Source organism: Chrysoperla carnea, chromosome 3, assembly GCF_905475395.1.
Source record: "Chrysoperla carnea chromosome 3, inChrCarn1.1, whole genome shotgun sequence".
Classification (NCBI taxonomy): domain Eukaryota; kingdom Metazoa; phylum Arthropoda; class Insecta; order Neuroptera; family Chrysopidae; genus Chrysoperla; species Chrysoperla carnea.
The window spans coordinates 78,067,422-78,083,716 of record NC_058339.1 but is presented as its reverse complement, the minus strand read 5'-3'; the positions used below and the strand labels follow the sequence as shown (position 1 = coordinate 78,083,716).

The 16,295-nt window shown below is 29.5% G+C and overlaps 2 protein-coding genes across 2 annotated transcripts; both read right to left on the bottom strand.

The window, feature by feature from the left end:
• Positions 1 to 323: 323 nt before the first annotated feature.
• On the bottom strand, positions 324 to 775 carry LOC123295765 (mitochondrial translation release factor in rescue). The gene has a single exon (XM_044877211.1). The coding sequence runs from the start codon at positions 773 to 775 to the stop codon at positions 344 to 346; it is 432 nt and encodes a 143-aa protein (XP_044733146.1). The 3' UTR covers positions 324 to 343.
• Positions 690 to 1,202, bottom strand: LOC123295766 (MIEF1 upstream open reading frame protein). Its single transcript, XM_044877212.1, has 2 exons — positions 1,033 to 1,202; positions 690 to 813 (listed from the first exon to the last, which is right to left on the bottom strand). The coding sequence occupies exons 1-2, from the start codon at positions 1,198 to 1,200 to the stop codon at positions 775 to 777; spliced, it is 207 nt and encodes a 68-aa protein (XP_044733147.1). The 5' UTR covers positions 1,201 to 1,202; the 3' UTR covers positions 690 to 774.
• Positions 1,203 to 16,295: the final 15,093 nt, after the last annotated feature.

Here is a 16,295-nt window from a genome sequence, read left to right as displayed (position 1 = left end):
TGACCGTGTTTGTGTGTTGACAGATGATTATGTGTTATTAATTATATAAAAGCTTAAAATAATTTACTAATATTTAATAAATGAAAAAATTTAAGTTACAGTATAAGAGCAACATCAGGAATAGACTACAAGCACATATTGAAATGACGCACCAGGAATCATGTTGATGTACACTTCTTGGTATACCACTCCGCACTATCAAATATGTACGTATGGCTTTGGTGGATACTAACTTGTCCTCCAAAGGTCACAAATTCGGAAGGGAATTAAAAAACAGAAAACAATTAATATGACAAATTACTAATTTATTAACAATGTGTTTAACGATATTATAAAATGTACATTAATCTAAACCTTCGCGTTTTTTCCATTCGCTTTTAATCCGTCGTAACTTTTCTTTTTTACTTTCCTTCTGCTTTGAATTTTTCTCTATCAGTCTTTTAGTTTGTGCCTCCACACTATTTTCATTATTTAAAAATACATCTAACTTATTAATCAATATCGTTCTAGCAATGTTTTGATTCTGAATTAACGATCGAGTCTGATGGCATTTTACGACTAGACCAGTTGGTATATGTTTAAGAATCACACAATTGGATGTTTTATTTGTGGCTTGACCTCCTGGACCACTTCCTCGAACATGTTGTTCTTCTATGTCCTTCTCATTTAAAACTGGAACTCTTGAATAATCGATACTTGGATGTTTATATCGAATTGGAACTATTGGTAATCGTATATTCCGTAAGATGCAGGTGATATTCGATATTATGGACATTATACAACAGTTTTTCGCTTTAATAAACTTTGACCTTTCTGAAAAGAAAAACAATATTTTATGACCAAGAGTCGCAAGTATCATTATCGAATTATGTATATGAATGAACAGTAAATCTTGGCACAGGGTAAAATTGTTTTAGAAGTGAAAGGTTTTAAGGCCTCTTTTTCGTTTTCTGGTAGAGATATTCTATGGTTTGAAAATAATGAAAAATGGTTAATATGCGGGGGGCAAATGCTAGAAATATCATAACATACCTTAAAATTAAAAATTACATCATCTACATTCGTTAAAGATTTATTTTGTTTAAATTCGTGACGAATTCGTTTTTGAAAATAATCTTTATCTGTAAATTGTAAATTTTTACCATACTTTAGTAATTGCCTGTATAATCGAAGGATTTGATTTGCATTTGGCACTTCCATTTTTTTTCTATTTAGTAACTTTTATGTTTTGAAGTTTGTCTAAAAAAAATAATGTTTCGATTGCCAGCACTGTGAATAATACTTGTAACTTCAGTGTAGTGTAACCGACTTGGTTTGGTTTGTGTTTTGTGAAGTAATTCAATAAAATTTATAGTTATATCAATAATTTTGATCGATTTTAATCAGGTAGGTCCATTTTATATTATTGACTTTTTCGATTTGCGTATCTATTTTTTGGTGTCATAAAATAATCGATATCAAATTAATTATTTCCACTTGCATAATAAATATGAGAAACTCTTTGAAAACAAAGATGGAAAATAATGTATTTTTATTAATTTTTTTTCCAAATATTTATTTTCCACCAATAATTTCATATTTACTGTTAATTTACTTCAAAATTAATCGATTAGTATCATATTTATAATTATTATCAATTTTGTGATGGTAGAAATATGGTTAAAACTTGTTACTTCAAATATTGGCATCTTTGTTTACCAGAAAATTCCATACATGTTTTGGAATTGAAAATATTATAATTAAACAAAAAAAAAAAAATTATCTATTGTATTTTAAAAATCACATTATTTTATTATTCCAATCGTGGAAAAAGTGGCCTTATTTTTCTTCCTATTATTGTTTTGGGTTTATTGGTTATAGAAGAGTTGTTGACAATTTTGTAGAAATGTGGTTGTGTATGTTATTGTGATGTAATAGGTAAAAGGTAAGAAAGATTGCTTATCAATCTTTTGAAATACAAGGATTTAACAAAATTTTCCAAGGCCGTTGGAGAAAATGAATCTATTGTTTATATTTTTGTGGGAAAATTATTCAGTGAATAGGTATTTGCATTACATGCCATGTGCATGTATTATACAATTCGTTACGTAACACGAAAAATTGAAGTGAAAATAATTCGTATAAATATTTTCTATTCAAATAGTTTTTTCTAACATAAGGTTGAGCTTTTGGCTAGAAAAACTAATATAAGCTGATTTACTTAAAACAATGAAGCTTTGAAATTTTGCTCTAATATATTACTAATATTAAGCAATTTGAGCCTTATTCGATCCTGATTAGATCGAAATGAGAAGAAATAAAAAGAATCTCAAAAACTAGCAAAATTTAAATAGTTCTCAAAGGACAAGGAAAGGCGATGCTGATATATCAACCCGTAATTCAAGCAGGCCTCCGTTAAGAACGGAATTTCGAAAATTTAACCGCTAAGGAGATGTAACAGGTGTTCAAAATAAGATATATATGTGTCAGACAACAATCTTAAGTAGCCGTTCAATTTACAGTCTAACCTTTTTCCTTAACGGCGCCATTAAACTAACGGCCTCTATTCAGCCTATCAATCAAACAACTAGGCAAATTACTTGGTTCGATAAAGTTTAACTACTCGCCTAGCCATTTAAATTTAGTTCCACTTCCTGCTGCCTGGTGCTGAAGTCCACAAACTGTCAATATGGCTTCGGCAAGGAAAAATATTGTTGGTGTTTCTCACAGTTTGATTGTGTTTACGACAAAGAAAAGTACAATGAAAGAGTGTAAAAAGTTGGATGTAAGTTTCGTACTATCTGCGTGTGCTTTGTTACTGAGTTGCGCTATTTGATCTCATGCTTACCAAATAACAATATGTTATATTTTAAATTACGTAATTAAACAATTTCTATTGTCAGATATTTAATCTATAATGTCAAATGATCACCTTATAGTATGAATGGCCTAAGCATTAGCTAGCCAGTTCATTAAATGTTGTATTAAACGTCACGGCTGAATATCATTAAGGCCAGCGTTTCCAGTGAAAAATTTTGGCGATAAAGGAGCCTGTTATGACTAATTTGCAATTCTTTACATGTTAATGTTATAGAAAATGTCAAATTAAAATTATTGAAAAACAATAATTAATTAAACTTAATGCATTAAAAATTGTGAAAATAAGAAATCAAATTGCACAATTATTATTTTTTAAATGTAAATTATCATAATTATTTATTTAAATTTGTGAGACAATAATATTAAATTTTCAATGTAAGTCATAAATGCAATCCATACAATTATGTATGCATCCATAAAATTCTACAATTAAAGTAGTGTATCGTTACCATGGAAACGCCTCCAATAAAACTCACGCATGATGCGAATATCACCAAATAGTTATGACATGTATATATATTACATGTATATCACCAAATATATTTTAGGGCAAAAAGTATGGCACCTTTTTTACATTTGCTCAGTGCAGATTTTGTAAATTTTATTTTGTGTAATATACTCAAAAATTTTGGACTTAGTAACTTTAAAAAATAAAGAAACCAAACGATTAGCATAAAATTGAAAATAAAAGATCATAAAAACAAGAATATCGCAGTTGGATCCGTTTAATCCGGATTTATTTTAAAAGTAACCTAACGATCATGTAGATATAGATATATTTACAAACAGAATTGGCACGCTTTTATTATTATGATAAATTCTTCGATACATATTTCTTAAAAAATTAAAAATATTATGACCACGAAATAGTAAAATAGTTGAAGCCGTTACTCACAACTTACAACTTACAACTTACCTGTTGGTGATCATTTAAATAATACACTACATATTTTCTTCAATACACATAAATTTTATCTTGTTTTATTTTTGTTAAAAAAATAATGAAACCCGTTGAAATTTGGCCATTTTTGGTCTGATGATTATTTGGAGCCAGAAAAAGAAAGAGAAGAAAGTTGACTACTATCTGATCACATATAAAAAAAAAAGAATTTCTTGACATAAGCAATGTTTCTTGAATCAAGAATACTTTTGCATTTTAAAAAATGCTCACGAAGAAATTTACTGGAGGATACAAACATTTTTTGGTACAAACAAATCATTTTTTCTGTCCAGAAATATTATTTTTAAGGTATCAACAGAATTAAAAATTGTTGAATTTAGTTTTTTGTTATATTTTGAGAAACCTAATATATTGTAAAATAAATTTTAATAATTTTAGATTTCGAAAATAACGAAAATTTCGATAAAAATCAAAATAATACAAAAATCAGATTCATTTGATGATTGGATGTATAGTTTTTGAGATATTGCAAAAAATTCCATAGGAGGATGAATTTTAGAGCGAATTCAGTCGATATTTAGAAACTACTTACCGAATGGTAAAATGATCTGATTTTTCGTAATTTTTGAGTCCTAATTACTATAGAAAAATATAAAAACCGAGACAAGCTTTTTTTTTTTGAATTTTTGGCAATTTATTAAAATAGCAAATAGCAAGAAAGTTCATTAAAGGCACATCAATTTTGTTTTCAATAAAGAATAAGAATTCTTACTTAATAAGAAATTGTATATAACCGACATAGGGCATAGGTCTTTGGATATTCAAGAAAATGATGCACAAAATGATTATTATAATAATCTAGATATGTCTTCAAACAACAGATCTTCAATCACGTTTTTGTTTTAAGTACCATAAATTAAATCACTTCTTACTGGTTTTGGGACAAGTTTTTTTTTGCTATTAGATTTTATGTTTGTCGCAATTCTTGTACAGTAAAAAAAAGTTTAACAAATACCTGATAGACGAGTTTTTCATGAAAACTATTAACATTTCTAAAATTCATTGCACGATTAAAAAATTTCTGTCCAAAAAATAGAACACAAATGAATTCATGAAATTATACACTCCGAGAGCTCATTATTAGAAATTTTTCTTACGTTTATTGCTTGTATTGCAAAATTTTCCTTGGACTCTCCATAAGAGAAAAGTTACTGAAAGATTGGTAAAAATCCAATCTACATTTAATAGGAATGCGAGAAAAAAAATCCTTTAAAGTTTTGCAAAAATCGTGAATTTTGTAGGAATAAGTTGACGAATATTGGTGTACAGTAATAGACAGGACAATCGCTTTTTTTGATCACATGTTTCGCTATATAGCCCAGTTGAAAAAGGATTCATATAAATGTTGGAGGTTTAAATATCTACCTATCTGATTGGGGTTAACCATTGAACCTTGTTGCAAAATGAAGAACAATATCTTTAACTGGTTCAAATCTCGACGCAGCCAGCTTACACAGACAATTTATTCTCCCTGCCCCTAAAGCTAAATTTTATAATTTACATATCGCACAATCGAATTATATTAAATCAGTGGGCGCTACAGCTCGGTTTGAGCCTTGATCTTCTCGAATTCCTACCCAAACAATGTGATCCTCCAATTTTTTTAACCAGTCGAATACCACATCGCCCCTCAGGTCATCCAGCAGAGCAGTGTTCTTTCTCTCCATTCCTGGTAGAATAGGTCTTGACATTTAAAATTTTCCTTGTCGTTCTGGAGTCTTTTTTTGAAGCCCATTCTCTGAACGTTTCCCAACCAATGAAGTCTTTGGAATTTAATAAATTTCACAATATGTTCACCATTCAGAATCTTTGCTATTTCCCTTATACTCTCCTGGTTTTCAACTTTGATAGTATCGAGTTTTCAATTATTGAGTTTTCACTTCCATACGTCATAGGTTATTACTAGTCGAATTGAAAGGCTTGCAAATCGAATATATTTAATAATTAAAATTAATCCTCGTTTAAATCTCTAAATATTATAAATGTGAAAGTAAGCATGTTTGTTTGTTTGTTACGCTTTCACGCTAAAACTAGCGTATAGTTTTTAATGAAACTGTACAACAATATAGCTCATACTTTAGAATAACACATGAGATATAATTTAAAAAGGTATATTAAAAAAAAAATTAATTTAATTTGACATTACTGTAAATTACAGATTTCTGTAAAAGTAGCCATTTGACATTACCATAAATTACAGATTTCTGTAAAAACAGTCAATATAAAAAATTTCACGGCCATCTTTTCTGATATACTCAATGTATAATTACGACTATCATACATTTAAAAAAATAGAAAACCATACATATATTTTACCTGTGTAGAACAACCCTTACCATTATTTCGAGTGTTATAGAAAGGAAATAAGCGATAGCAATCTTTATCAATCATTACTTTAAACCCAGCGAACCGGGTGAGTATCACTCTAGTAATATTATAAGGACATTGTACTCTCTGATTAGGTACCATTTGAACTAAAGTCAATTATTTATTTGATCTTCATATAAAATAATTATTTTAATGGTTTTAATAATAATTATTTCATTTATAAAAATTTGTCATTGTTTCTTTTAATAATTTTTTCATTTCAAATACACTAATTTCAAAGAAAGTAAAAATTGTAATTTTTGTTAAAAGAATAAATAAGTTTTAATGATAGCAGCAATTACTGTAATTATTGTTTTTATTTTTATTATTTTTTTTGTTATTCTTAAATGTGTAATTGAACTATAATATCATTTATTTATAATGTGAAATTTTATATTTGTCCTGTAACTGGTTCTTAAAACATATATTGAAGTACAGGGTGGCACGGAATAATATTATAGGTTCATGAATTTTTATCTAAACATTTTATGTTTTGTTAATTAACAACAAGATTGACAAAAAATAGGAAACTCTTTTCTCATTTTATAATAAAAAAAATGGGCTGTTTCGATCGTGGGAGCTCTTCAATTTGCTTTTAATTGGTATTTAAACTATTATAGAGCAAATGAAGATATCCAAAATAATTGTATAGAATTTTAACTCTTTATTTTTAGAGCGCCATAACCGAAGGGTAACCAACGGAATCCTATTACTAAGATTCTATTGCCTGTCCGACTATCTGCCTGGCAGCATAAACCTCCCTATCTCATAAACCGCAATATTTAGACATCTAAAATTTAGACAGTGTGTATTACTTGCTTTTGCCGCTATTCGCACCGTACATGAATTTTATTGGAGTCGTTTCCTTGGTAACGATACACCATTTTATTAATATAATTGTATGGATGTATACTCACTGTCAAAAAAAGTGCCACAGTTAAAACATTCTAAGCGTACTCATCATATGTTATGTTATAATAGTAAACCTTAGAATGTTTTAAAACGAGCATTTTTTGTGACATTCATTGAGTGTACATATAATTCTGTGGATTGCATATATGGTTTACATTGAAAGTTTAATATTATATTCTAACAAATTTAAATAAATAATTATGTTAATTTACATTTAAAAAATATTATTTATGCAATTTCATCTCTTTATTTTCACAATTTTCTAATGCAATAAGTTTAATTGTTATTTTTCAATAATTTTGATGATTTGAGTTATACCATTTACATGTAAGGAATTGAAAATTAATCATATCAGCACTTTTTTGCGCCAAAATTATCCACCGGAAGCGCTGGCATTAAAATCCGGTCAAATGAGAAGTATTTATTTTCTTTTATGCACAACCCTTCGGGTACGAACCTGACTCGCCCTTGGCAGGTTTTTAAGGAATGATCGGAGACTATAGCTTGTTTTAGGGCTAAATCCGAAAAAATTGTCGTTGGAATATCCGAAAAAATTGTCGTTGGAATTAATCGTTAGTCATCCTTAAAATGAATACAAAATAAATTTGAGTCGTATTTCAGTTTGTATGGCCAAAATTTCTTTCGTATATTTTTATCAAATAGAAAAGCTACGATTTTCAGACCTCTAGTCATACCTGTAACGCATAATAAAGAGATTTTTGATGCCGAAAATCATCAATTGTTAAAAAAATATTCGTTAAGTAACAAATTGATAAACAATTATTCTCTTTGGTGTTTTAACAATCAGGATGACGTATACGAAGAATAAAAAGTAACTAAAAGCTACGCTGAGCTACGTCAGGGGCAATGCCATAATGCCTTTGTTGCAGTGGCAGTATAGCATTCTTTCTGAGGGGGAAATCATAGCAAAGGATATATGGAGGTAGGGGTTTCAAAGAAACTGGAATTGAACTACTTAGTTTATGGACGCTCCGTTAGCTATGTGTATTGGATGTGTATTCTCAAAATTCTCTGTGCGCTCTTAACACATTGAGAATTGCCATCACGGAACATTCTGTACTTTTGTTATATTTAAGCGATGAAGATGGTAAATAAATATTAATAATGTGTAGCTAATGTTTAAGTCAACTACTTAAGAAAATTTCTTCTTTATTTGAAAAATAAACACAAAGTCATCTCTTGAATACTTAAAACTTATAATAAGTAATATGTATGGACAGTAAATAATAACTCTATCTTTTATGGATATTTTTAGATCTGCAGCTTCGCAAAACATCCGTTTCTATAATTTGTTAAATAATTAAATTCTTTTTTCATTCCATACTGGATTTAAAAACGTAAAAATTATTTTGAAATTTTACTATCATTTACCATAATTGACGATAATAAGTCTTCTAATCGCCATATGATAGAAGCATTTCATAGTGGTGTTACGGAATTTCGAATATAATAAAAAAACGAATTTTACCCTTTTTAGGTAAGGATGTTTCGAAAACCTTATGTATCAGAGAAATTCTGAAGTCGAATTCGAATTCGGCACACCAAAAACTATGAGAAATGTTCTATCGCATCAATGTAAGAAAAAAAAAAAATCAAATTTCGTTGATCAGTATTATTACTGGTATTAATGAAGAACATGTGAAAACAAACAATTGACTGTTAACTGCTGAAATACCATGTATAGGCAGTGTTGATTACGCAATCGTTTTTTTTTTACGTCATGTAAATAAAAAAAGATAGCCTTTTCTTAGAGAGCCACATATGCATACATATCATAGACACATTACTGATATTCCCATATAATACATACCCTATAATTTGCGCCTAATTTACGCTCTCGCGGGTAAATAGTGATGGTACGAAAAATTGTTTTAAACAAAAGTTGTTTATTTTTTTATAAGGAACATTTTTTACATTTAAACTTTTGTTGTATCTCTAACAGTTTACAATATCGGTTCTACGGACCCAAGATCCAATTGACCTATGTTGGTCATTTACGAACTCGATCTCACTTTTTATGTCCTGAGCACGCTGTAAAAATTTCAGCTTGATATCATTTTTCGTTTTTGAGTTATCGTGTTGACAGACGGACGGACGGACGGGCAGACGAAAGGGCAATCGGAAATGGATTTTATACCAAAATTTGGTTCGTAGCATCAATTTTTTTAAGCGTTACAAAGTTGGGACTAAACTTAGTATACCTTGATATATTTCATGTATACATGGTATACAAATAATAACTCATTTGAAAAGTTCATCGACTGACGAACATGGATGACACCAACCAGTTAAAACACGTCAGTGGCCTACCTATGGGTATGCTAAAAAAATTGCACAATGTTATGGAGTAGGAAAGAAAAAAAAAACAAAAACTGACATTGAAAAATGAAATAAAAACATTTTTCGTTCATAAGAATTTGATTTGATTAGTCATCCATCCACAAGCAAAAACATTTCGTGGTTGAACTTCTCTTGAATGCTAGGAACCTTTTTTTACACCCACTTGATTTGTACAAATTTGGCAATACAACATTTTTATAAATTATTATGTACGAATCAGATTTTTAAATTACTTTTGTAGATCGATTATTAAGTATTAGTAACAATGTGATTGGTATTCAAAACTAAAATATTCCTGTTAGTTCGAACGGTAATAATTATAATATTTAAATGGATTTTTATTGTCTGAGAAAATGATGATATTTTGAGAGGCCCCTGCGTATTTTTACTGTTACAGTAAATTCTTTATATAAATAAATCTTTGATTGATTGACTTTATTGTCTGAGAAAATTAGTATTTTTTTAATGTAAGGTCTTCCATCGTACAGTTATGAAAGATGTTTTGAGGAAATTACAATTTCATTCTAATTAAAAAATGGGAAAAACTAATTATGGGGAATAAATGGATAAAACTCAATGCGAGAAGGAGTGTTCTCCAATTTAATTGAAACCTGAAATCCGTAAAAGATTTCCCTTCCAGGCAAGTTCATAATTTTCGCTTTTCATAGTGGAACAGTCATGATGTCGCAACTAAAATTTGACTGAAGTACTCATATTAAAGTGATACCAGGCAAATTTTGTACAAAAAAGTATCTACCATTTTAGGGTTCTGTATTCGAAGGGTAACCAAAGAAACCCTGTTAATAAGACTCCACTGTTTGCCAGCGGGATATGTCTCGTACGTAAACCTCAATAGTTAGATATCTGAAATTTTGGCGAGGTGTGTATTACTATTGCCGCTATAACAACAAATCAAGATGGCGAATTCCAAAATTAAAAGTATTTAAAAAGTATATGGTGTTATATCTTGTACGATGCTTCAGAACCCTTAGTGTGCAAGTGCTACTTGCACCTGACCGGTTTTAAAAATTTTGCACACTTGGCACTAAAATTGTGAATACTTGATACCACAAGGAAAAGTAATTGATCAAAGTTCCATTGGAAAGTAGAATACGTCAAGAGAAAATACTTGTTTTATTACAAAGTTCATGGTCTGGATAAGCTGGACAGGCGTCGAAAACATTATTTCAGATTTGTGCATTTTCGTTTGAATATTCGAAAAACTGATTCAAACAAACGTTGATATTTTTATAAGAAGTATTTTTTTTTGTTCTATCTCGAACAGTTTTGCCTATTTTCTAACAGTACTGATAGATATAGAGAATAAATTTTCGGCCCGTTAAATAATGACTGACTATTCAAAAAGATTTTATAGAATGAACATTTTTGGCTCACAAAAAAAAAGAGGGTCAGTAGGTACCTTTTTCTGGTTTAAAATGCCTTTAGATAAAAAGTGCGTATATAATATAAAGAAATTTTTGATTGATTACTGACAGATCAACATTTTATTATATTAAAATCTATTTTGAGTATCCTGTTTAGGAAACTCGAAGAACGACATTTCACCGTACGTACCACTAAAAACCAAACATAAGGAAAACTTTTTTTTATTAATAAAAAAATAATAATTGTGGTTTGTTTGGAAAACGAGTTGGTAATTTAATAACCATACTGCTGTTGATTACAAGTTTATGAATCATTTTTCCATTTAAAGGTATAGAAAAATAATATAATTTTTATATAATAGTGTTAAATCTAGAACCAGACGTGGTATTTGACAGTCGAGACCGGCTGGAAAATTGAGGATTTACTTTTCAAGGTGATGGTTAACAACTTTAACTCGAAAAACGAAATCCTTATTCTCTCGAGTATCGGACGAATATTCATTATAATTTTAAGGGTGTCTCTGGGCGGAACCCGCACAAATTATATGGGAATTGGATTTCGGTAAAATTTTCCTATATTGTGAGATTTTCTAGATCTTGGAATCTTAATGAAATGTTTCAATAGGCACGGCGATGTAAATGCACAAGTTTTTGAGTTGCAGGCATTGTAATGTGGATAAACTATATACACGGTAGGTCCCTTAATCTATAATGGCTAACAACTCGTTTTGTAGTAAATCAATGAAAAAATAACTTACACAAAAGTTCTAGAATTAGATGGGGGACATAAGATTGGACCTAGTTCGCCGGGTTGCTTTAATAGTCAATTTTGATACTAAAAGGTAAGAGATTGAAAATAACATAACATTTTTTAAATAATATTTTAAATTAATAAGTTGTTCCTTATAAGAAAACTAACATTTTTTTATTTAAAACATTATTTTGAAAATCGTTGGCTTTCGGAAAAATATGTCATTATTGATATTAATAGAAAAAAACACGAAAAAACAGAAAAATGCTGTAGCCAAAACTTGACAAGGGTAATAGAGGACATTCACCTGTGTCCATGACTTTGATCTAAAATTCTAGTTTCAAGGTCATTTGACCTTCATCTTCAAATGATCTTCAAATTACTTGGGCTCAAGAGTTATTAACACAGACGAATAACCTACCTCTATTGTCCTTGATAACTTTTGTGTAACATGTTTCTAAAGCAAGCGTGTTTTCTTTCGATTAAATGCAATAATGTCAAATTTTCAAGTCGCATTTCCTCTGAAAGCTAACGATTTTCGAAAAAATGTTAGTTTTTTATAAGGATCAACTTTCATTTATAGTACTGTTCTATTTCTAACCTTTTAGGATCTTAATTGACTATTAAAGCAACTCGGAGAACTAGGTGCAGTCTGATGTCAGAACATGTTGCCCCCCCCCCCCCCCATCAAATTCCGCTACTTTTATTTAAGTTTATTTTTGACTGTCTACAAAACGAGCTATTAGTCATAATAAATTAAAATAGCCCGTCCTATTTATATAAAAGGCTCTGTCCCGACTGACATATTAACGCTCAGCCTTAACCATTTATGTTATAAGTTTGAAATTCTGAGAGGATATTGATTTTATACTCTAGGTGTTATTATTATACCATGTGTATGAAATATACCCAGGTGTACTAAGTTTAGTCTCAAGTTTGTAATGCTTAAAAATTATTATTAAAAATATTGATGCCATGAAAAAAATTTTGGTATAGGTGTTCATAAAATCACCTAGTTAGTCCCTTTCCGGTTGTCTGTCTGTCTGTCGTCTGTCATCACGATTATTCAAAAAAATTAAAGAGATATTAAGCTGAAAGTTTGATATTTTTGAAGCGAGCTGAGGACGTAAAAAGTGAGGTCAAGTTCGTAAATGAGCAACATATGTCAATTGGGTCTTGGGTCCGTAGGACCTATCTTGTAAACCCTAAAGATAGAACAAAAGTTTAAGTGTAAAAAATGTTCCTTATAAAAAAATAAACCACTTTTGTTTGAAACATTTTTTCGGAGAGCGCAAATTATGCGCAAATTGTATAGTATGTATTATATGGGTATATCAGTTATATGTGTGTGACATGTATGTTTGTGTAACGTGACAGAGTAATCAACACTGTCTATACATGGTATTTTGACAGTTAAATCAGTCAGTTGTTTGTTTTCATTTGTTTATAGATGTACATATTTGGATCGTCGTGGCTATTGAGACTTTTAATTTGAATGCCAACAGCCGTTCTAAAATGACTGTCAAATACCACGTTTGGTTCTGGACCCCCTATGCACCTATGTATTTATTGTATTGTATCCCTTTAGTTTGATATAATTATTTCAGACAATTGAATTAAGTGCTCTGACTGCATTCATTGTATTGCACTAAACAACTAAGTCAATAACCTCGGAACGTCCTTCACAATTATAACCATTATATATTTTACTGTATAGTACGAGTATTATGATCATATATTATCCGTAACACATGCGATGTGATTGCGTTTTGATTTGTTGCAATTTCGTAGAATTTTATTATACCTAAAGAAAAAAAATTAATTAAAAAATATTACTCTTTCTTTTGAAATTCAATCTAGGAAAACATAACTTTGTTGCCCACAAATGTCTGATTTTTAAATCACCGACAAAAAAGTGGTTGTTGAAGTGCTTGTCTAAAAACGTGTTGTCTACTCAAAATCTGTCTAGGTGGTAGATGTGATTTACAAGGTTGGTAGTTTTCAGCATACCCTGTGTCAAAACTAGAACCTCATATAATATTTTGATTAAATAAAAAGCCAAGAAACTTAATATTAGGCATAGTTTATAAGCATTTTCATGGGATTTTAAAAAATTTTTTAATTTTTTATAAACTTTAAAAGTAAGATCCTTGCGAGGTAGTAGATTTGTTCAGGATATTCAAAGTTGGTAGATCTACCTAAAAGTTGATAGAGTTGGCAACACTGTGGTCTATGTTACCTGCAGTTGCAATATCCACTCCACTAATATTAACTTGCTGATATTCCCACTCTTAAAATTTTGAATCCAGAAACGTCAAATCGGGGAGATTTGAAACTATCTAAAAAATAAACAAAATTTCGATTTTAATGTTTATTAGATTTTCATTGCCTTGGACAATTTATTTTATCCAAACCACAAACAAAATTTTTTTTACGTTCCAATTTTACTGACGAATCCCAAAACTTTAAAATTGGGTTCATTTCAATTGTTTCATTTAACGATTAAATTTATGGTTTCCGAGAAAACGTCAAAAATCGACCTGAGATATCGTTTTGCTCAGAATCTACTCGCTCAAGCGTCAAATGAACACGATTTTTGATTTTTTTGGGTCAAATTTTTCTTAGAAACTGAGTTTTATCAAATTCTAAAACAAAAAATTTACACGATTTTTTCTAAAGAAATTTTTTGTTTCTAATTCCGAGAAAAGTTGGTATTTAAGGTAAGTTTGACCCATAAAGTTCAAAAATCGTTGACTGGATTCATATGTTTTGAGATTTAGTCCGAAATCCCATACAAAGAGCGATTTCTTGGATCGAATTTAGCAGAAAATATCTGACTAACAGTCAAATGAGCTGAATTTTCGTTATTTTTTTGCCCTAATTTCTCTCGAAAAACCAAAAACCGAAACAAAATTTTGTGTGTGAATTTTTTGCAACTTTAAAATTTACTCGTTAAACAAATAAAGAACTCGCTGCTTTGAAACTTATAAGAATCATCAAAATTTTAGTATTTAAAGTAGTTATAGTGCCCTATCATTTGACCCTTTATTATAGAATTTTCGAGGTGTCGCCTAAAATTCTACTTTCTAAAGACGTTAAACTTTGGGGTGTGATTTTAATCGTTATGAGTTGCTAAAACATTAGGGAACAAGTATGAAAATTAATATTAATCTAGGAATTTTGGTTTTCTATTCTTTATTATTTTTGAAAACTATGACTTAAAGCAATCAGTTGAAATGTAATAATTATTTAAATTTTAACAGACGGATGACACTGTAATCAATGTAACCAACCTATCAACAGAAAAAAAAATTGTTTGTAAATGACACAAAGAGGTCACTTCAAAATACGGAAGTCAATGTCCGATAAAAGAATAACAATTGCACACGTGCTATTATGTATCTTGCGTATATAAAAGAATACCAAACAACTTCTAATCATCAATCACTAGCTACCACTGACGATGACGACGCTACTGCAGCTTGCTTGTTGAATGTCTGTCTGCTTCTCGACTAGGAGTCTGTCTGTCTATTCGTCTATGATATGCATTGTATTTGTTTATAATAATAATAAAAAGTAAAGTAATACTTACCTTTTATAAAAGTATAAAGTAATGTGAATCTTCCTTAGTCTGCTTCGTCTTGGTAAGGTAAGTTGGTATTGGTTGAGTTGACTTGCTAAGCTTGTCAAGTTTATCGTAGTAAATAATCTCTAACTGTGAAGGACAACATAATCAAAGGTTACTGACCAGGATATCATATTTTATTTTTCTTTCTTCTAAGGTTCATTTTGCATTTATATTATGTTCGTGAAAAACAAAGACATTAAATGAAGGTAGTACAAAATTTTTAACTTTCGATATTTTGAAAATTACTTCAGATATCGAAAAATTGTATTCTCACTTTTCGTCTTATATTGTCAAATTCTAACATAACTCACCATTAAAATTGAAAATATGTTATTTTAAATTTGTATTACCAGTACCGTGTTCATACATCCTTTATTACAACGAGCTTTTTTTGCTTTTGACAATGTATTGAGATTTTATCTTTAATTTTAATAGTTTTTTTTAAAATAATTTCTATGGACTAGTTTTGAAGAAATCTATGAAAACATTATCCAACTACCATTTTCCCTTAAGACCAATGTTAAATATGTCTACTTTTGAAGTCATTTATTTATTTAAATAATCGGATAGTGGAAATATGTATTGGCATGTTAATTATCAAAATGGCGCCTATTGCACTCGTTTGCAAATAGTTTCATACGGATTCAGTTGTTGTAAACTTTCTTTAAACTTTTCATTTGGTTTGTAGTTAATTAGCGTGAATATATTGCGATTCGTCAATGCGTATACATATGACAAAAATTTATTTATAAATGACAACGGTACTTTAGTAGAAAACAAAATAATATAAAGAAAACTTAATGAATGTGTAAATTATATTATTACATGTTTGTGAGATGATGTTAATGGCCTGCTTTATCATTAAAATTATAGACCAAAGTTAAACAGCCAGAAGATGAAGCATGATTCAATACATAGAACTGTTATTAACACTTACAAAAATAGTATTTAATATTTGTTATTTACAAATAATTTTCTTTAATATTTTGATGAAGACAACGAGAGATTATAATGCCCATTAGGTAGTAGTCCGCGGGTCAGCACCCTTTTTATTAATTTATTAATACATAT

Coding starts and splice junctions, on each gene's coding strand:
- LOC123295766 (XM_044877212.1), bottom strand. CDS start 1,200: ATGGAAGTGCCAAATGCAAATCAAATCCTTCGATTATACAGGCAATTA. Junction 814..1,032: donor ATGTAATTTTTAATTTTAAG/GTATGTTATGAT, acceptor TTTTCTTTTCAG/AAAGGTCAAAGTTTATTAAA.
- LOC123295765 (XM_044877211.1), bottom strand. CDS start 775: ATGTCCATAATATCGAATATCACCTGCATCTTACGGAATATACGATTA.